The sequence below is a fragment of the Heterocephalus glaber genome, unplaced genomic scaffold, assembly GCF_053883595.1.
Source record: "Heterocephalus glaber isolate CG9 unplaced genomic scaffold, H.glaber_assembly_v1.0 deba00001600, whole genome shotgun sequence".
NCBI lineage: Eukaryota > Metazoa > Chordata > Mammalia > Rodentia > Bathyergidae > Heterocephalus > Heterocephalus glaber.
The window spans coordinates 23,551,561-23,575,205 of record NW_028258372.1 but is presented as its reverse complement, the minus strand read 5'-3'; the positions used below and the strand labels follow the sequence as shown (position 1 = coordinate 23,575,205).

The 23,645-nt window shown below is 33.8% G+C and overlaps 1 protein-coding gene across 9 annotated transcripts in view; it reads right to left on the bottom strand.

The window, feature by feature from the left end:
• Positions 1 to 23,645, bottom strand: part of Hmcn1 (hemicentin 1) — a 421,540-nt gene that overhangs the window by 127,001 nt on the left and 270,894 nt on the right. For all 9 annotated transcript variants that reach the window (XM_087194441.1, XM_087194442.1, XM_087194444.1 and 6 more), the window contains 7 exons: positions 14,622 to 14,723; positions 13,386 to 13,562; positions 12,536 to 12,687; positions 10,972 to 11,095; positions 6,119 to 6,294; positions 3,067 to 3,163; positions 264 to 386 (listed from right to left, as the gene is read on the bottom strand). In XM_087194441.1, coding sequence (XP_087050567.1) covers positions 264 to 386; positions 3,067 to 3,163; positions 6,119 to 6,294; positions 10,972 to 11,095; positions 12,536 to 12,687; positions 13,386 to 13,562; positions 14,622 to 14,723 — 951 coding nt within the window. The remainder of the gene's footprint in view (positions 1 to 263; positions 387 to 3,066; positions 3,164 to 6,118; positions 6,295 to 10,971; positions 11,096 to 12,535; positions 12,688 to 13,385; positions 13,563 to 14,621; positions 14,724 to 23,645) is intronic.

Below are 23,645 nucleotides of genomic sequence, written 5' to 3'. Positions count from 1 at the left end.
ATGGATTCTCAGATAATCATGGCTGCTGCTCACTTTATATTGATTAAAAGCCTATCAATGAATCCAGAAAATTGATTATTTCTGAGGAGCAGTTAGTTTTAAAAATAAAGATTTTCAGCTACTTAGTGTAGAACTCTTACATGTTGAAATTTAATGTAAAGCAATGTTGGTGTCTAGCATTTAGTATATAAATTGATATGTTAATTTAAAATAATAAAAATTTTATATTTATAATTTTATAAATTTCAGGGATGAAAACTGACCTTTCTTTTTCCAAATGAGGTTTGGGAGTGGAATACCACTTGATTCACACAAGAGAGAAATTAGATTTCCCTCAATGACTGTAAGTTGAACAAGTTCATCAGAACCGTAAATACTTGGTGGTACTGAAAGAAACAAAAGAAAAATACTGTTTTTACACTTCCTATGTCATACAGAATTTCCCTAATGGTTTGTATGAAAGAGAAAAAGGTTTCTACTTAAATGACATAAGAAAATAATTAGTACATGAGGTTGATGTATCAACATCATATTAAAAGGATCAATAATAACAGAGCTTCCCACTTTCAGATAGAAATTTAATAATTAAAATATTCAGAATAGCATAAAGGAAGTGAATTTATTATAGATATTTACACAGTTTGCATGAAAAAGCTAAGGTACCCACCAAATTTAAATTTAATCCAGATATTGTTGTCCACCAGCTTTGATACCTCAGATGCTGAGCAGAATTAGAAAACACCGTACATACGCGCGCGCGCACACACACACACAGAGAAAAGGACAGAGGTAAGGAGTTTCATCTAAGAAAAGGACATATTCTAGTTTGCAGAGCCTGCTTCCCTATTTGCCTCCAGCATCTCCCCAGAACCTTCCAATGGAGTCTTTATTACCCATATTTCTCTGAAAGGCTTCAATTTACAATCCCCAGCTACACTCCCTGGGACATCTCCCTGGGTGCAGTATTATTTAGGAGGGGGAGAATCCTCCTGAGCCCCCAGTGCAGCTTCCAGTCACTGTTCCACTTCCCCTGTGTAAAGGTCTCTCTTTGGCTTTCACTCATGCCATCAACTTCCTTCCCTTTTTATCACCCCTGTCTGTGAACCTGTCATTTTTTGCACTGAACGGTCTGACATATTGTCCTATTGTCTTATACTTCCTTTTCACATCAAGTGCTACCATCATTCTGAACAAGCTCAATGTTCACACTATAACCAGTCTATAAATACCCTTCCTACTCAGTTCCTTGATCTCCTCATCCCTTTCTCCGTCAGAAGCCTTTTTATCATCTAGGATATTTTTCCTATAAATTTAGGAATTTAGGCCACTATCAGAGCATTGTTGCATTCTTCTTGCCCTCTTACTCAATTACTGTCAATTCTCAATTCATCAAACCTAACTGAATCGCAAGTCCTTTCATCCCTCAAACCATCTTCCTACCCAGATGCCAGTTCTTTTGTTTACTGACTTCTCTAGCTCTAATTTCAACCGTTCCCTTGCCAATATTCTCAACCGCCTTGCACTTTTGCCCTTCTGATTTGGCACCACCTTTATTCGGGATGAATCTTACAGTTTACATGTCATATTATAGGCTCAAAGTTCTACAGAAGAAAATGATTCCGTTTGGTAGTTTGGTTCTCATATACATTCCTAATCTCCATTCTAAACTGGCCTCTGCACCAGCCCTGTGGTTTCCATTTCTACAAATAGTTGCAAATCTGCATTTTGAATGCAGACCCCTTCTGAGATCTAGATTTGTACATCCAACTGGTTGCTTAATGTTTGAACTTGGATGCCTGAGAAGCACTGCCAAATGTGACTCGTCCAAAACTGAACTGTCACCTTTGTTTTTTCTCCAAGGGAAAGACATTACTACTCACACATCCCAGCTGGTTAAGCCACAGAAATGTCCATTCGTTACTCCTGTTGATTCAGTTTCTTAAATACGTCTGGAGTTCATCTACTGTTTTTCAGATTTCAGGTTTTTTTCAGATGTGAGCATCCCAGATTACATTTAAATCTTTTTAATGTAATCAATTGCCTCTGGCATCAAATATACACCTTTAAAATTGATTTAACGAGCCTTCTTTAATCTTCGCTTTTTACTTTTCTACCTAATGTCTCCTCTCCTCTGCACCACACTAGGCTCCATAATAATGTTCAGTTCACTGAACGAGAGAGGCTTCAGGTCTTTGTATTGCATCCATCCTCTTCAGAGAGGAAATTTCAGCTCATGACTTCAGTAATTTAAAAAATTTAAATAGTCAAAATTAAGAGGGTTTAATACATCATGAATGAATGTAAAGCAGTATTTAAAATAAAGTTGAGCTGGGCTGGAGATTTAGCTCCATGGTGCTGCTGCCTGCCTCGAAAGCACATCTGAGTTCGATCCTCAGTACCAAAAAAAATTAATTAATTAATTAAAAGTAAATAAAATAGGGCCAGCGACTTAGCTCAGTGGTTCTGCTGCCTGTCTCACAAGCACAAGGTCCTGAGTTCGATCTCCAGTACCAAAATAAATAAATAAATAATAAATAAAATAAAGCGACTATGCTAGAAATGGGAGCACTTTTAACAGCAGACAGCCAAAGCCAATGTAAAAGTTGTGATTATTCACAAGAATTAGCTTAGTTAGTGACAAATGGGAAATTTTTAAGAGAGAATACTTTTGTTTATTAACAACAGTACCATTTCCCACTACACAAATGTGTGTGCTGTTCCCTCTGTCTCATACACAGTTCAGATATATAAGTTGGCCTTTGGATTTATTTTTATTTGACCAACCCAATGTACAGAAGGTTCAATCACTGCAAGATCCTGCTGTAAAAGCTAAGGCCACGTTACTGAAGCACAGGAGGAGAACCATTCTGGATCAGGGTGGCAAGGACTAGTATGTTTGGGCTCCAGAAGTCAATCTACTGTCACTCTTGAATTAGTTCTTTAAACTGATACTATGGCCAATCAATTTTAGATCCTTAGATGAATGTCATTCTAAGAACTGAAAAATTAATAAAAGGTGGAAGAAGAGGCTGCATTGTTTGCTTTACAGGGGCTGATTATACTTACCCCAAATGTTTACATTATAATTTTTCTCAGTTTTTCCAGCGATATTTGTTGCTTCACAAGTATAACGACCTGTGTCTTGAACCTGAGTGTCTTCAATCTGAAACCAAAATCATGCTTTAAAATGACAGGTACTGTTTCACACTCGGGGTTTCTCTAGTAAAGTTCTTCATGATCTCTTATTTTTATCTAAAGATTTTCTAATATATAAAAATACACAGAACTGTAAAATGAATTCTAATACACACATCACCCAGATTCTACACTTAGCAAGGTTTATCAACCTTTACCTATGTCATACCTTATTTTAATCTATTTTATAACTATGATTGAAAACCTGGGAAGGCCTTTTAAGCACAGCTTAGATAAAATGGGAAAAAAGTCATAATTTATGATAAAATCATTGAAGGCATTAAAATACATAATCCTACATATACAGGAAAATGTTCAGTAACATAATACCTGCTTTATTATATATGTCATTTTCCCCCACTGGGTTTGTAATCTTCAAGCCAAGAATTATATTCAATTAGCCTGAATCTCCTACTGCCCAGTTTGGGGGCTGGTGGGTGACTGGCTATGTATTAGTAAAAAAAAATTTCATGTGTACAATATGCATCAATATTCATTAGCCATCATCTATTTGTTAACCACACCATAGTTACTACAAATGTTTTAATAGGTACCAGAGGTAGAAAGTATAAAGAAATATAATGTAGCATACCATTTCTGATTTGAATGTACAATCTAGTTGAAAATATAAAGTATATGAACATGAAAGTTTTTATATAATAATACAAAATAATGCAAGATACATCATAAATATTGGATTTATTGCCAAATAAGTTTACAATAAAAAATTTTTAAAACATTCAAAAGAGGATAAATAATTAGAGTTGGAGTGATCACTGCAAGTATTTGGCAGGGGTACAGAGCGGCTATTCAATAAACTTATTGATCAATTGATGTGAACAACAGAATTAGAATTAGATGAAAAGCCAAAGACTGCTAGACCTTAAAGGGTATTAAAATTCAACCTTTTCAATTTTAAGATAAGGAAACAAGGAATCAAGTGCGAGATCTATATCACCTACAGGGGTATAATTTGTGGCAGACCTGCTCCAAAAGGTGGTTACAGGGCCTTAAAGCCAGGAAGCATGGGCCTGTATATAAGAAAGGTTGAAGGTAGGGAGGGTACAATAAATAGGAGTGATGGACATTTATTAAATGCCTAGTGAATGCCAAGCAGAATAAATGGTACAATTCTATTAGTTGATCTTGGTAAAGATGCATGGGAATGATGCTGGGTAAGGCATAGATTAGATAGTTTTTACTGCCCAATTAAGTTTGGCTCCATAGAAGTTCTCATTGCATGTCTACCTCTCTCACTGGGACCTGCATATTCCAGGATGCCTAGTCCAGCTCCATGGTAGAGAGCAATGAATATTTCTTCACCACCTGAAGAAATGAACTGCTATACTCACTGAGATTTGTGTTGAATTGTCTCCCTGTGTCATTCATTAGAGCAAAGGTTTGAGAATTCTACCAGATGCTTTCTAGAACACTGAGCTATACTTCTAAGTATGGATAGTTCTTACCATCGCCTTTTTTTCTTTTTTATATTTTGCCTATGTTGCTCAGTTGGCTTGTTCCTCTTTCATCAGTGATTCTGGTTTTCTGTTCCTCATCCAGCTCCATTATTATGGCTTCACAATTCCCAAGATCCCCATCATTTCCTTTGAACACATATTCACATTGCCCCAACTCATCCCAGGCATCTGTTCTCCATGGCCAAGCCGCTCAGTTCACTGCCCTTCCCGCATGCTGACACTCACCGTCCGTTTCTCAAGACTCCCTCTTTTTGCCAGTAATAATCTTCCTCAACCAAGAGGCTCTGTGCAGTTAGTAGTGCGAAGCTACATTCCTTATGTTCAAATCCAATTTCTACCTCTTACTAACTGGGCAGATTACTTAGCTATTCTTTTAATTTCTCAGTTAAATTTTTATGAAGATTTTGTAAACATTCAGTGGAGTATGAACATTTAGGCCTTTGGGCCTCCTGAATCCCAATTCCTTAGGCTGGCTCTCCATGTCAGCTCTATATCACTCAGATTAACCTCAATATTATTTCCAAATATTCACTTTGTAAATTCTGTTTCAGTCATCCTGGCTGACTTGTTTTCCTTAATAAGACTTTTGTCCTTATCTATGCTTGAAAAGCAAGGTAGTCTTCCAAGCATCTTCCACACAACCAGAATCTCCCTTTTTGCTTTCTTTCCCAAAAGGTTATTGTTTGTACCATCCACTTGGCAGTTAACTCATGTTTATTATAGCACTTACTGCACTTTTAAACTGAACTGCTAATTATACTTTTCATTTTATGTGAAATTGAAAACATCAAGCATATGAGATGTCATAATTTTTGCATCCTTTATCCAGATCATCTATAATGGTTATTTCCTGACTGACTGAATGACTAATGATGTGACACTCCTTAGAACATTTCTACAATCTTTTCCTGGAAGTATTTTTTAATGTCTTCTAGATACAAATATGTATCAATACTTAAATATTTAAATCTTATTAATAATAATACTAAAAAAATAACAACCTCGTTAAGAAAAGTGTTCATTAACAAAAGGATTCTGGGAATTTTACAAGATGAAATAAGGATCAAAATGTATAATAGATAATGTGAAATAGGAAGAAAAGGTCCAAAGGGGAAGGGGAAGTAGGTGGGATAGGGGAAAGGAAAGAAGGGAAAGGAATAAATATGAGAAAAGGGACAAATGGAAACAAAGTCTTTCTAAATAGGGAGGGGTGGAGATGTTGAAGGGAGGGCAGGGGAATGGGGAAAAACTAAGAACCAAGATATATTATGTAAAGGGGCAAATTTCCAATGATGAATGCCATCATATTGTATGCCTAAAATGTACCAATAAAATTAATGAATAAAAAAATGATGAAATTAGGACACTCGTAAAGGACAGGCAAGTTTAAAGGGATAACTATGAGCTTAGGAATAATACAAAAAGAAATTAATTCATAGCCTCACCTTTAACATACTTCCGTTTTCAGAGACACTGAGACCTGGTTTCTTCAGCAAAGGGTGGCCATCTTTTAACCAGGTCAGGGTAGGTGGGGGAACAGCATCACTTTGACATAGTAAGTCCACAGGTTGGCTAAGGAGCACAGAGATGTTCTGTTCTTCTCCCAAAATATTTGGTGGAACTATGTGAAAGATGAATTTTGCCTCAGAATAAAATAGATCAGCACAATACCTTTATTAATCATCAAGACATACACAGAGTAGCTTTTTAACTACAGATAAAGGATCATCCTATTATACCCTCTGTGCATCTTGGTTCAGAATCAAGTATTAATAAATGATTGATAAATATATTCTTGTTGAACATAAATAATTTTATCTTTTTATTTAAAAACCTTCAGGGCCGGGGATTTAGCTCAGTGGTTTTGCCGCCTGCTGCACAAGCGCAAGGACCCGAGTTCAATCCCCAGTACCAAAAAATAAAAATAAAAATAAATAAATAAATAAAAACCTTTATAACTCGAAATTCTTACCAAGTGTACACTTAAGAAATTTCTAGAACTAGATGTTACTGCTTAAGATTTTAAAAGTAATAAATCACTCATAAAATACTTTGGATATAACAACGAATTAAAAGAAAATATATTTTAATATTTATATTTTTGCAAAGAAATTTTATAGTCATGGAGGTAAAATTAAAAGTAACAGATTTGAAAGAGAACACAGAGGTTGTATAGTTCCATTTCATAATGCACTAAACATAAAACGGGGACAGATAACAGCTTATGAAGCATAACATGGCTAACTAATGGCAAAGCGAAGAGTATTCTGATGGGAGTCTCACGTTCTTTTTGTTTTCCATGGTGCCCTATCAACTTTCTATGGAATAAAGAGCTTGTCGAGTGACACAATAAACAGTGATAAGGTGCACAACATACAATTACTTAAAAGGAGAAAATGAGTTGAAATTTTAATAAAATTAAAGTTAGAATTCCCTGGCTATATGAATTTTTAGACACTGGTCTGTGTTTTTGGAGAACTTTAAAGAATCTCCTTCTCTTGGGTGTATGAAAGAGTAAACAACTATTTACATATAATAATTGAGAAAAGACAAACTGATGATGAAATTAAGACCATCCTAAAAGGGTCACTTTGAAAAACCACAAAGGGGAGTTTTCTTGCCATTTCTCATTAAATTTTTAGGCTTGTAGGAAAATTACTTTATTTGTAGTTTTCTGTTTTGTTTTGGTTTGGGTTCCAAAGAAAGGCTAACGAGCAATTAGATGACTCCTAGGGGGCTTTCCAAATGCTTCAGTAAAAATGAGATTTTTGTGGAAAGAATATTACTGTCTATTAACCTTTGTTCCAGGCCCCATACCCTGGCACATGGTAAGATGACAATGAACACAGCGGACTTTAACTAGTAGCATGGTGTTTCTGTAATCATGAGTTTTCTCTGCTACTGTTACGGTTTAGATCAGGAATCTCCCTCAAAAACCTGATGTGCTCACAGGCAGGCTTGTGGAAGATGCCTGGATGTTGGGGTATCGGTGGAATCATCCACTGGGTGAGTGCAGCAGCCAAGTGCACTGCTAGAAGGTGGGGCCTAGGCAGAAGAGGAGGAGGAGGATCACTAGGGGAGACTTTCTCTCCCTCTCTAGTTCCTCCCTTCTCTTGCCTCCTGGCTGCCATGATGTGAGGAGCTTTTCTCTGCTGTGCCCCTGGCCATGCCACCTCTGCCTTGGGGCCAACTATGGACTAACTGCGAACCAAAATAAACCTCCTTTAAATTGTGGATATCGGCTATTTCATTCCAGAAGTGAGAAAGAGACTTAGCTACCATGTGTGCTTCAGAAGGAATGGGAGGTGAATCAAAAGGGCACATCTATGTGATATTTCTGGGTGCAGGACTTATGCCAAACCCTGAGGATGTATGCTAAAGGAAAAAGAAAACCCGGCACAATGGCTGGAATATACCAGTGAAGCATTTGTGCAGAGATTCATGATGTTCCTTCTGCTAAATTTAATTGTACACCCAGTCATTTGGCTCTCTATAAGATCAACGAAATCTGTGGGGAACAAAAGAGAGTGAGTTTTTTTATATGAGACACACTAGATGAAAGATATGAGACTAGTCTGTTCATGACTAAGATCGCTATAAAATAGCAAAATAAGCACAATTAAAGCCACTTCATAAGATACCATGAAAAACATGTATTTTTACAGGCTTCATCACAGGAAGACCGAAGTGGAATGGCCAATTTTATACCTTTCATATATGGGGTAAAGTTTGTTCTTATTGGATAAAAAGTACCATAACTGTTTAAAAATGTGTTTATTTGTAGACTTTACAAAAGCACATGATTTCTTTATGACTGTTTGCAGAAGTGAAAGCCAGAAACAATCCAAGACTGCAGAATGCTATTTCTAAATATTTCCTTTTAATTACTTTTCTTTGCAGTTAAATGAGTTGAACCAAATTCAAAAGGAAATCAGAATTTTAAAACTGAGAGAAAAAAAGCAAAAATAATGAAGCATTTATGAAACATATATTAAAGTAAATCTAATTATAGCTAAGAATATATATTACTGAAGCACATTTTTTTTCTGTCCTGTCTCTCATTTCAAATTTTTGTTTAGTCTGAGAAGAGAATAAGGTTCTACTCTTTACATCCTCACTTCCTTAGGTGTTATCCCTATTTTGTTTTGTGGCTATGCAGTTTAGGAGAGGGTGTACCCTGGAATTATTTCTTATTGTACACATTATACCTGTAAGTTTAATTACAAAAACCAAAATATCTATAGGGTTTTATTTGCTGAGACGAAGAGTGAGAGATTTCTAAGAAAATTCTCTGGGCTTATGTTGAAAGAAAATATACCATAGGAATACATGTTTTAGCATCTCATAAAATGATACAACATACTCCAAATTTATTACAAGGAGAAAAATTTTAAAGAAACTACTATTATAATTATAGGGAAAGCTATTTTACCCACTGTGTACTCTTCATACCACCTCCACACTCTGCAATGTAAATATGAAGTAGACATATCCCTCGGGGTCAACATTCACGAGGGTCCAAGCAGACACAAGTTTATAGAAGACACTAATATTCAAATATAATGAATGGAAAGAATGAACGGAACATAGGTTGGAAATTGATTTCAGATTAGTGAAATGTTTTAGTTTTCACTTTTTCAGTAGTTTGCTGAATATACATTTCAAGTGATAACTACGTATGTACATTCTCAGATATACACATATATCTATTAGTTACTTAATTTTTATGCTAGATGAAAGATACTAATTTTCAGTCTGCAAATGGAGGGTGCAAGTATATTAGCAACTGATAAAGTACAGTGATGCATATTTCCACGATTCCTCAAAAATATCAGCTCTCTATTATCTCCTAGGCCTATTCTTGACATTAGCCAGTAGAAAATGGAAATAGTCAAATACAGAATTTGACAGCTGACTAAAACTCGGCCAGTGCTTTTGTCACCTCTGTTTGCCTGCGAATGACTGAAGGAGCCATGGTGCTCCATGCTTATGTTGATAATTTTTCTCTTACGATGTTTTAAAATTGCAGTCTTTCAGTTCTTCAGCAAGCACAATAGTTACCCAATTCAGTGACAGAAGTAGGATCCCTAGAATTGGACATTATGAGATACACCAGCAGATCTGGGGGTTGGATGTGGACCTAGTTCATTGCAGTAGCAGTAATAAGAAGAGCATAGAGAGCCCTTTGGAAGTATACTGATGCTAACCGGGACTTTTTATGGTAACTAGGGAACAAAGGGCCTTTCTACTAAAATTTTATGTGACAATATACTGCAAGCTATTTGTGATTACTATACTTGCTTTTGCCAAATTTATATAGAGAAGTCAACATAGGTCACATGGTCTGAAGGTTAAAATATTAATATATTTATAATACAAGTGAGTTATTTAGAAGTCAGGTGAGACTTAAAGAAGGCCTTATGGGCAGATACTTTACAAAAGTCCATGGAAGCAATTTTATGATTCCATGAGCCAAGGAATATAATGCAAATAAAATAGTGAATAACATAATTTCTAAATGTAAAGGTACGTGAATGACATGCATAATCTATTAATGGAGGCAATGAGGCCCCAACTTCATCTGGGGAATTTTTGCTGTGATGGAAGCAGCCACTCCCTTCTCTACCATAGTGGTAGGGAAAAAAACTTGATTTTTGGTTCAATTTACACCCAGTTTAACTTTTGCTTCTCAAATAGCATTATAGACATAGTACTGATCACGAAATATACTGACTGTAAATATATTAAAAGTAATAAAATCGTGGCTTTGAGAAAAATAAATGAAGAAAGGAACTCGGACAGATATTTGCGTTAGTGAGATGTCTTCTAAATTGCAGAGCTGATATCATCCAGAGTCATGTTCTTCAGAGTGCACTGTAAAACCAACATCCAAATACATTTTAATATCTCAGAACTTAAAAAAAAGGGCAAGCCAAAGTCAAATATAAAGTAGTAAGGAAATGTGAATTTGACCTGGTGATGTTATTCCTTTGTTCACTGTACCTTTTTTTATTCTTCTTTTGTAGCACTGGGAATAGATTCCAGGGCCTTTGCACTCAACTGCATCCCTAGCTCTTTTTATTTTTTATTTTGTGACAAGGACTTGCTAAGTTGTTTGGTCGCCTAGGTTATGTTCAAACCTGAAATCCTTCTGCCTCAGGCTCCCAGATTGCTGGGATTATGAGCATGAAACATGATGCCTGGCTTCACTACTCTTTTTGTCAATAAATTCTCTTTAGAGATCTTAGGACCCAAACACATCTATTATCCAAGGAGAAATAATTACAACTCATCTCACCGTACACTCTGAGGTCAATGTCCCTTTGTTTCTCCCCAGCAGCATTCACTGCCACGCAGGTGTATCTCCCACTGTCAATTATTTGTGCACTGGTCAGTGCTAAGATTCGACCCCCAGAGAGAACCTGTTAACAAAAAGAAAGCTAAATAACCAACACACCCCATAAAATGGTAAATATCCTTTCCTCTAATTTTATAAGGCTTACCAGTTGGCAGGTAGCTCTAAGGGGATTTTCACTTGGATATTTTGAAGTGTGTAACCATCATATAAACCCCTTATCTTCTCAGTGGAAGAAAGTGAGAGGTTAAATAGAACAATAGTTGCTAATGACCACTGAAAGCAAGTTTCTATATACAGCATCAAATTTCATCCATACTCACACAGAGAGAGAGAAAGTCATGTTACAGGCACAAACAGGAGAAGCAGAAATAAGAGGAACTAATTCTAGTTTTTCTTCGGGTGAACAGATAAGAAGTTATAATCAACAGTAAAGTGGTAGCTAAGTAAATTAATTAGTCACACTCCTTGTTCTTTTCTCCTATAAATACAGTGGTTAATCTATGTGTTGATTTTAACCCTTGATCTTCTATGATCCCAAATTCTGAAAGATTAGATTTTCAAAAAATGCTGAGGAAACAGAATTGTAGGAGAACTATGTTCTCTATTAGGCAAAATAAAAGTAGACTTCAAATTAGACACAGGCATATCTCCAAGATATTTTGATTTGCTTCTAGACCACTGCAATAAAGCAAATATCATAATAAAGCAAGTCATACAAATATTTTTTGTTCCCCAGTGTATATAAAAGTTATGTTTACACTATCCTGTGGTCCATAAAGTGTGCAATAGCATTAAGTCTAAACATCATTGTGTATATCTTAATTAAAAATACTTTATTGCCAAAAAAGCCAATAATCATTGGAACTATTGGAACAACAATGTTGATCAACTTTCTCAGTGCAGGGTTGGCACAAACCTTCACTTGTGAAAAATGTAATATCTGCAAAGTACAACAAAGTGAATCACAATAAAATAAGGAATACCTGTAGAGCTGCTTCTGTATTTTTAACTTTGAGTCAATGTAATGCATTATATTTTTTGTAAAAGTCAAATTTCATTCCACATGATGTTTTCATTATAACTTTTCTAACTTTATTCTTTGATGTTTTTATAGAAGTATTTAAGTTCAATGTATTTTTAGGATTCATTATAATTTCCAGACATTGAAATATATTAATTCTACCCCAAAATTTCTATTTCTGTTGTTGAAAAACACTTCTTGTGGTATGAGTAGGAAGTGGGGGAAGTTAGAAAAGAATGTGTATCTAAAGCAAATAGAAAAAATGTAAATATGTATGAGGTGAGGGACCTGTTAGAATTACTGAGTTTTAAGTGAACTGTTTAGACATCTCAATTGGGTGTGCCCATGTATTTATGGGTGCACATGTGTTTTTAAAAAATAATGTTTGTTAATATTGTTCTCCAAATCTTTTCAACAGATTTATCTATTTGTATTTCCCATCGTGAATAGTGGTGCTAGATTTCACCACAGAAATGGGGATACCTGGATTCCATTAGCGAAACTAGAGACAGGACTCCCGTCTTTCAACCAAGTCAGACTTGGGGCAGGGATACCTCTGGCTTCACATTCTAACCTCACTGGATTATTAACCACTACTGTTACCATGTTATTGCTGCCAGAAATCGATGGGGGCACTGAAAAAAAATAAATAAAAGTATGTTAACATCACAGTATATGTAATCTCAGAATAATGAAAACTATATGCAATATCCAGAATAATTTGTGTTTATGGGTGGATTTTGTATTTTGGCTTTTTTGTTCTTGGTACGTTCTTTCACATCTCTTATTCAAAATCTAATCCCAGCCATCCTATGAAGTGGAGCAAGTATCAGTATATTCATCTTACAGATGAGGAGATAGAATTTTCACTAAAGAATTTTTTAAATGTCAGAATGTATTTTTATTTGTTTCTAGATACGTGTGTATGTACATTGTGTATTCTCCCTTCCACTGCACACGCTGCAATATTTAACTACCAATTCTTTTTAAATTTTTTTCTTCAGAGATAGTAATTTAGAAACATTTGTTTAACTAATATCCATGATTCTATTAGAATGAATTCACAAGCAAGGTTATTGTCCTTAATTGAAAAGAATACCAATGACTATTTCAACAACTCATCTAAGGCAAACATGTGCAACAGCATGTGAAAATTCACCATTTTCATAAGAATCAGGCATAACAATGTTCATCAGTTTTAGAACACAGGGCCCTTAATTAAAGATGACAAAAATACACTCTATTAAATATCTGCACTAGAGCTTTATAAAAGCAGTTAATCATTTTGCAAGCTTCTTTAACCCATAATCAATCTAGGCAAGGTAGCACTTACCATGAACCTGTAGACTGTAAAATAAATCCGTGGCACCAGCAGAATTGATGGCCACACATTTATAGATGCCAGCATCTGAGATCTGGGCACTTTTAATATCAATGATCTGTCCTCTGTTCAAGAAAGTTACGCTAGTGGAACTTGACAGTGGATGGCTATCTTTGTACCATGAAATAACTGAGAGGGGAGGGAAGAGAGAAGCTATGTAAAATTTTCTTTGAAAATTTAATGTATCAAGTTGGATCTTACCTAAAATAGTTACAATTTAAAAAATAGTAACAATTGCTTTCTTCTTATGCTTACTGAGTTTAATCTACTTACATCAACATCTCCTTAGGGTTGATTTTTAAGAGAAGGTAATCTTAAGAAAAACACCAACACTTGAGTTAATATGAGTTTTGAAAATGAATTAAGCATAAAATAATCTTTATATTGTCTCTAATACGTCAATATTGTTTGATGGTAAATTTCCAATCTATTCTATTCCTTTTATATTTGTATTTCCTATACAAATTTTGTTCACACATCTACTCAAAACCGTATGTCAATCTGGGTGTGGAGGCACACACCTAGTCCCATCTCATCTGAAGGCTAAAGCAGAACGATCACAAGTTCAAAGTCAGCTTGGGAAGCTTGGGGAGACCTTGTCTCAAAGTAAAATTTAAATAAAAGAGCAGAAGATTTATCTCAGTGGTAGAGCACTTACCTAGCATGTGGGCAAGACCTTGGGTCCGATACCTAGCACAGAAACACACACGCATACACAAACACACACACACACAAGCACACACACCAGTACACTACACTATAGGCACCAAAAAATTTGTATTACTGATTCATATGACTAGTCTACCAGTGATGGGAATATACAAACAAAGTGGTAGTCTCATTAGAACAACTGTGAGGTAGCATCAATTTGGTCAAGTTTCATTAAAATAATTTTTAAAATTTAAAAAATATTTTCAATGTAAAGATATGCAAAATACAATTGTGCTTTTTGTGGCCACAATACAGACAAAACCACTAATTTATCCATATGATTCTACATTCAGTGGACAAATATGTTCATGTACCAAAAAGCAATGAAAATTTAAGAATATCTTCTAGTGATATCAATGCTTTATCCTTGAAATGTCTTTCACTTTCATTAGTAATTAGTCAATTATGCTCACAATTTCATTTATTCCCAGAAATCTTAAAATATTGATAAATTACAGATTGTAAAAGTAAACACACCAGGCAAAGGATTTCCTGCTGCCTTACACTCCAGCTGAATGGGGTTGTTCATGACCACTGTCTCGTTCAGCATCCTCCCTGCAGCTTCCAGGCTGGGTGGTTCTGCAAGAGGCCCAGACAGATAATTAATTACCTAACATGAGCAGGATACTTAGACTGAAATTGTTTGATCAGTGGAATTTATTATTTTTCTTTCCTTCCTTCCCTTCTTCCTTTCTCATATTTTATGTACACATGGATATATCTGGAATAAAAGTAAGTAATACTATGAGGTAGAGCTGAAGAAAAGGAGGAAAAAATGTTAATAGGTTTTCTGGATCATCCATTTCTTTTTGACAAGACAGGAAAAATCCTTAAGATTGGGACTAATAGTGTAAATAAAGTTAAAACAGTATTTTTAAAAAGTCTAATTAATCTGATAGTTCTGGTGATTAATTACCCTTACCAATAAATGATTTACTGCATTTGATCTCTTCCAGTGAGAAAACAATTGATATGTCTGTCTCAAAATACCTTACTTTATATTGGACAATACTTTCTTAAATTATTTCAGAAAAATTAGAATTTTTATCTTTTTTTTTTTTTGGTATTGGGGATCGAACTATGGTCCTTGAGCTTGTGCAGCAGGCGGCGAAACCACTGAGCTAAATCCCTGGCCCAGAATTTTTATCTTTATGGACAGTTTCTTTCTTGCAATATAAAATTAGCAGTAAAATAGTTCTAATCTTAAAAAATTACTAATAATTCTGTTTTATTATTTAATGTACTTGGATTATAGGAATTTGTAAAGTCTAAGAGACATATGTAAAATGAATAACAGCCTAGAACATAAATATTTTCAACAATATTCCAATGAGTATGGGAAGGATAACAAGATCAAAATTTTTCAAGTAAACTAAATAAAAATTTTGTCTTATTTGGACATGATTCTATAGATATAAATTAGCATATGAAGTCTGCAAAAATATTTAAGGATTTGTTAAATTTAACTCATTTGGTGAACTTGAGTGTCTCATCCACATATTATGAATTAATGAATTTATTAATCTACAAAAATATAAAAGAAGAAAATAAGGAAAGAAAACAAACAAGAAAATGATCAGAACTAAATATGATGTCAAAAATAAAATCAAACATAAATCAAAAGCATACATGTGAATAAATCTATTTTTTGTTTAATAGAATTTTGATTTTTAAGAAATAGACTTTTAAAAGACTTTAAAAATACTTTTATGTGTTAGCAGTATTTTTTAAATTAAAATCTAAGTAGATAAATGTACACACACACACATACACAAACCCTCACAAAAATGTTAGTAAGAGCTAGACAAAGATATCCCTAGACAGCAATGTGATGTTGCTTTCTGATAGGCTAGTATACAACCCAAAAATCATTGAACATGACAAAGCAATATGCTGTATTTTGGTTAACATGTAAAATCTCATGAATAAACCTTTACAATGACAATGCTCTATGCATTGAATAACAAAGCAAATATTGTTACAAAGTTAGGAAATTTTGTTCAATATGCCTTCCTTAGAAATCAATTGTATAGTGAAACAAATAATAAAGTTGTAAAGGATTTGAAAAATAAAATTACTCCTTCAGATTTTGTGCCTATGTTCTGTGTGTATATACTTGTCATTATTAAAATATATATATTCTTTTCAAATACCAATGGGATGTTTTCAAAATAGGATATTAGACCAAAAGTATCAATAAAGTATTTTATAACCACAGTTAATAAACTATAGCAAAAAGAACAGAAACCAAAAACATAAAGCTACCTAAAGGTATAAAATATCACAAAGGTGAAATCAACACAAAACTACAGCGTTGGAAAATTAGGGTGAAATTGATTAATAGTAGAACTTATGGGATTTCACTAAAGTAGCACTGAAAAGCAATCTTAAATGCTAATTAATATATTTTAAAAACTAATAATGAAAATGTCCTAAGCCTTCAACCCAGTATCTAGAAAACTACAAATACAATAAACAAAAGAGGCTAAGAGAAAAGAAATAATAAAAATAAAAACAGAAAATAACACCAAAAAAAATAAATTAAACCAAAAAAGGTAACAAAATTCAAAGGTATTTTAATGACAAATTTAAAATAAAGTCTGTCCTCAAAGGCAAACGCCCTTGTTGGTCAGATCCATTACTGTGGAGCTTATTTCCAAAGACTCATTCTACAAACCACTTATCCTTCATTCCCTCAGTTTCTTTTGTATTTACCTAATTCCACGTGTTATCCCTTCCTCTTAAGTGCCTAACGTGGGTCTGTTTGGTACCCTAAATTCTCATTATCCATACCATCATTAAGGAAAAATTAATTTTTAAATATTTTTCCAAATGCAAAAGGAAAAATAACCAGTCTACGGCATATTCCTTCAGAACCTTTAAATACTTGGTTGAAGCCATCTGGACTGAAGCGCTCATTGAAGGCTTTGACAGACGTAGCTACTGCAGTAAAACATTTTGGTGGGAATAACACAAGAGGTGGGAAGCGGGTTGGTTATTTCTTACTTCATTAGAGAACTTCAAGGCAAAAAAGATTGAATTTCAGAAAGAATGGCAGAGTAAGTGCTTGGAAAATTCACTCCTCCATGAAAGAAACAGAATCACTGGAAAATTGTTAAAATCAAATTTTTCAAAGCTCTGGAAATTAACCAAACCCTTGTAACAATCCAAGATGTGTTTATTTAAGGGGGAAACCCCCAGCTCACCCTCATTAAGAATGCTGGCATTTTAACTCACCCTATTTCCATCACATCTCCCTGGTCTCCTCAAAAGTGAAAACAAATAGCTCCATACTCACAGTGAACAAAAGCAGTCTAACAGGTACTGGATAGAATAGAATAGGTTTGCAATTGCTGAAAAGCATCATTCTGAGAGAACTGTCATTTGATTTATCTGACCCTACTGCAAAATCCCCATTCGCAGGATTTGTCTTTATTTAATGTGACTCAGAATTCCCTCAGGGCAAATCAACTTTTTTTCCAGGCATGCTTTAAAGTCTGCAAAAACAGACTATAGAATTTGTTCAGAAAGTCACTATATTGATTTCTGTTGTTTCTATAATGAAAAACCTCAAAAAGATGGTACAACACAAACACAAATTTATCTTACAGTTTTCTAGGTCAGCAGTCCCTCACTGGGTTAAAACCAAGATGTCAGCAGATTTGGATTTCTTTCTGGAAGCTCAAGAAGACCATCTGTTTCCTTGCCCTTTCCAATTTCAAGAAGCCATTTCCTTGGCTTGTGGCCCCTTTCTCCATCTTCAAAGCCAGTTGGAGTGGGGGTGAAAGAGGTCTATCACTTTGATACTCTGACTTTCTCTTCTACTTTTAATAACCCTTGTGATTACACTGGGTCATTCTAGATTTTCAGGGATAATCTCTTGTTTAAGGTCAGCTAATTATAACCTTAATTCCATTTGCAACCTAAATTCCTTTTAAAAAGTAACCTAATATATTAGCAAGTCCCCAACTTATGAACATTTGAGTTGCAAACTTTCACAGGTATAAATGAACCTCACATTAGGAACATTTGTAGATGTGAACAAATTGTGGAAGTAGCTCATGTGTCTACCAGACACTGTCACAGTTGTGCTGTTGTGTGCTTACTTTACAGTGCGATATTGTACAGTAGTACAGTGTTCTATCAGAGTCCAGGATGTCTGGAATGAAGAGGAAAAGCAGTGGTGATTTGGAAGGGACTGCTAGGAAGTGCAAAGCAATAACCATGGAAACAAAAATGAAAACACAGTAACTATAAAGGTAAAAATAGATTATTTACAGTATTTGTGTTTGATTTTTTATGCTTTAGCTTCTATATTTGTGTCAAAGGTGTATAAAACTCACTTTGTTGGACTTATAAATGAATTCAATTTATAAACTTTCTCCTGGAACAGAGCTTGTCAGTAAGTCAGGTACTTAACTATGTTTTTCCTACTCACTTAAGCAACAACAAAAACCAGAAGCAACAATAACAGTAAAAACTATGAGAGGAGGAGATGATTTCCAGAGTTGCCACATTTATTATATAAAATGTCTATTTTTTAACAAAATATCAGATATGTAAAGAAACAAGAGAGTATGGTCCATACAGAGAAAAAACAGCATAAAAATATCCATAAGAAAGCCTTATTTATAACCTTTTACCAGTTATTTTAAATATGTTCCAACCATGTCCATATTGAGCTCACGTACTAGACAAAGACTTTAAATCACCTATTTTAAATATATACTCTAGGAATTACAGAAATCATTTCTAAAAACCTCAGTGGAAGTAGAACAATAACACCTCTCTGTGTAGAGAATTAATCACAAGATAATTAAAAAGCAAACAGAAATTCTGAAATTCAAAAGTCTGCAATAGTAAATTCAAGTTGGGAAAACACAAAATCATTGAATTTGAAGGCATCCAATTTTAGAAGAAAAAATAATTTTAAAAAGGCAACAACAGATCCTCTGAGACTTGTAGGGTACCATCACGTGGAGCAGTGTGGAGAAGAGAAGGAAGAAAGGGTACAGAAAGAATATTTAAATACATCCTGGTTGAAACCTTCCCAAATTGCAACAAAAACATTCATCTATACACTTAAGAAGCTTAACAGACTGCGCATTGGAACAACTCAAAGAAATCCATACCAAGACATCAGAATCTCCTCCCCTTAATCCAGCAACAGAGAGATGACTTATCATGCAAAAAACAAAAATCCTCAATAAGGATCATATCAAAAAATAATGTAGTCATGAAGACAGTGGGATGACGTTTGAAATGCAGGATGAACATGACTATCATCTTAGAGTTCTCTAAGAATCTCAGAATTTTCTAAAATTCATAGAATCCAGCAAATCTAGCCTTCAAAAATAAAGAAATTAAGACATTCCTAGAAAAACAAAAACCTGACAGAATTCATTGCTAGTCATATGCTCTACAAGAAATACTGAAGGGAGTCTTGAAGGCTGAAATGAAACAAGAACCAACGCATATATATGATAAAATAAAAAGGCAACTACATAAATAAATAAAAGTTGGCAAAAATGTATTTTCTTTTTTCCAATTACTGATTGAAAAGACCATAGCATAAGACAGTAACTTTCAATGTTTTGATCTGTAGATGATAAAAAAAGATGTAATTCGTGTAACAATGACGGCACAAGCACAAAACAATGGGAAAAAGAAAGGGGCTATATAGGAGCACAATTTTTATGTACTGTTGAAATTAATTTGGTGTTAATTTAAACTATATTGTTATTTATCAAGGTGCTAAGTTTGATTCTTAATATAACCTAAGAATAAAAAAGCAAAAGAAACAAGGTAAATAAAATGGTACACAAGAAAATATCTACTTAAAACAAAAAAAGCAGCGATGGAGAAACAGAAAACAAAAAATGGTACAGTGCATATAAAAAATATATAACAAATGACTGACTTAAATCCTACCATATTAGTAATTATTATAATGAATGTAAATAGATTGAAACTTCAATCAAAAAGCAGCAATTGGAAGAATGAATCAAAAAAGTCACGATCCAACTACACATTTACAAGAGAAACACTTTCAATTCAAAGACACAAACTGGTTGCGAGCAAAAGGATGGAAGAACACACATGATACAAGTAATAGCCCAAAGTAAACTAGAGAAGCTATACTATATTAAAAATATACCTCAAGACAAAGATAGTTACTAGTGGCAGGGTTTTATGTATTTTTAAGCCTTTTAATGATCCAAAATGTCAAGTCACCAAGAAGACACACAAATTAGAAGTGTGTGTGTATGGAATAAAAAAGCCCCAAAATACCTGTGACAAAAATTAATAGAATCAAAGAGAGAAACAGACAATTCAACAATAAATTTGGAAACTTCAGTATTCCTTTTTCAATAATAAATAGAACAACTTATAAAACACAGAAGACTTGCACAAAACTACAAGTGCACACAGAACACTTCTCTCAACAACAGCAGAAAACACATTCTTTACAAGGGAACATAAAATATTTTCAGGGATTGTACCTAAAACATTAGTAAGTCTTGTTATATTTAAAAAGATTAAAATCGTATGACATATTATGCTATTACAATGGAATGAAATTTTGAATTACTAATAAAAAATTGGGGGAAATTAAAAACTAGGTAGATATAAATTAACACACTTCTAAAGAGACTACTGATTAAAGAGAAAGTCACATGATGTTAGATAAAATTTTGAGATGAATAGATAAAGCCAATATACCAAAACTTATGAGATGCATATAAAGCAGAACTTAGAGTGACATTTGTAAATGCAAACACCTATATTTTAAAAATAGGTTTCAAATCAATAACCTGACTTCTATTTTAAGAAAGCAGAAAAGAGTAAAATAAACTCAAAGCAAATGTAGACGGGAATAACAAAAATTAGAGCACAGAGAAACAACAGAGCATAGAAAAATAGTGCATAGAAAAAATAAAACCAAAAGCTGATTTGTCAAAAAGATCATCAAGATTAAAAAAGACTTTAACTAGACTAAGAAAAACAAAAAAGAAAAGACCGAATAACTACAATCAAAAATGAAAGAGGGATTACTAATGACCTTAATTAAATAAAAAAGGACTATAAAGGAATATTATAAACAATTGTGTGCCAAAACATTAGATAACCTAGATGAGACAGAAAATTCTTAGAACTACTAAAACTCAAGTATAAATTTAAAAATCTAAATAAACCTATAATCATAAAGAAATTGAAAGAGTAACCAAAAAACTTCCCACAAAGAAAATAGTAGGATGACATCACTTTATTAGTGAATCCTATCAAACTTTAAAAAAGAATTAACATCAGTTCTTCACAAACTCTTCCAAAACAAAGAAGCAAAGGAATACTCTCGTTATTCTGAGACCTATAAAAATTAGCCAGACAGAGTTATTCCATAAAAAGAAAATGTACATGACAAAAGTCATCAAAAATTGGTAGTCAACTGAATATAGCAAGTTGTAAAACAGATTATACACTATGGCAAAGGAGTACATATCTCATGAAGGCAGGGTTGGTTTAAGATATGAAAATAAATCTATGTAGTATACTGTATTAGTAAAATGAAGTATGAAAAATGATCATTTCAGCACAGCTAGAACAGGCATCTGACAAAATCTAAACCACTCAATAGTACAGGAATAGAATAAAACTTCTTCACTTTAATTAAGCCCATCTTTGGAAAACTCACAACTAATTATCACATTCAATGGTTAATAATTTAGGTTTTCCCCTAATATCAGGAACAAGATAAGGACAATATTCCCATTTTTCTATTCAATATTTTACTCTGGGTGCTACTCAGGGTAATTCGGAAATAGAAAAAAAAATGTCATCCAGATCACAAATGTCAACATCCACAAAAATCATCAATTAACCAACGAGTTTGTCAATGTTGTAAGACATTGGATCAGTAGGATCAATACATAAAAATCATATATATTTCTATATACCAGCAATAAAATCTGAAAGTGAAATTAATAAAACTGCTCAATTTATAATAACATTAAAATAAATATTCATAAATACATAAAATAAATATTAAAAAATAAATTTTACCAGTGTGCAAAACTTTTAAACAAAATACTCCAAAATATCACTGAAATAAATTGAAGACACTGAGATCTAAGTAAATAGAAAGAAACCCATGTTTATTGGAAGGATAAAATACCACTGCGGCAATTCTTCCTTTGATCTGAAGATATGTGAGAGGCTGGGGGGATGAATTAGAATTAGGTAGTGGCCTTCGGAAATTAGATGGTGGTGATGATTACTCAACTTTGTAAACGTATTAGAAATCATTGAATTTTACACTTCAAAAAGGTGTATTTTCTAGTCTGTGACTTATATCTGTGATCTGTGTATAAATGATCATCAGATTAGAATTTTAAATACATAAGCATCAATCAAAGATGAAAGAGTTCCCATAATTGACCTACAAAAATCTCATAAAAATAAGATAAAGAATTTGATTTGTTGGTCTTTGAATTTCAACATAATTTACAGCTTTGGGGATCAAAAACCCCAATTGCTTTTTCTACTACAAATAGTTAAAAGACAAAAATTACCATTAAAAAAAAATAGAATGGTTTTCATTAAGTCTTCTCAGCCAGGCTTAGCAAACTTAAGGATGATATCTTAGCTGATTGTTTCAGGTGACCTCAAAGTAGCTGTCACTTAAAAAAATGCTTTGAACATGTCAAGTAACTAAATGTCTGTAACTAAAAAACGACAGCTAAAGACCAAATACCTGCCATGTGAGGATGGTCTTTGGGTGTTATTACTAGCACATGGGACTGACAGGAAACAGTAGACTGGAAATCTACTGATTCTTAAGGGGACTGTTTGCCAAATAAGTTAAAATCCAGCCTACCAAATCCTATGATTATTCATTGGCTCAGTTTTAGACAGAGTGTTCCAATATAAATCAATAAATATAAGAAAAATCTAATTTTTAGATAAAAATAATCAGTTCAATAGTTAGAACTATTTAAATATAGTCGTGAATTTAGAACACTGTTCTAGACAGAGCATCAGTAAAGTAACAGTATCTTATTTATCAATAAGATGTCTGAATTCTCCAGGCAAAAAGGTGAATTCATTCAACTTAATGCATTTGTTCTTCTTTCTTTTTCTTCCAAAAACTGCATGTGCATATCATGCCCAAATCACGTCTTCACGCAGTATGAGATAGACTCTGCTTATTCTTTTAATCACTCAGAGTATGAATTGTCTCTGTAATCCTGGTTAAATTTGAATTAACACATAATTGCTTTAAAAATGATTTGAGGAAGTTTATTCTTTCCTGTACATAGAAAGTATGAAAGAGTGGTAAATGAAGTCAGTCACAACAAGAAGATAGTCTAGTAGAACCATGAACTGAACTTATCCAAGAGGAAAAAGAAAAAGAGAGTGGAGAGGGGAAGGAGGAGGAGAGGACAGCAGGAGGGAGGAGAGAAGGGGAGGGAGAGGGGGAAGAGGAGAAGGAATTGTTCCCTC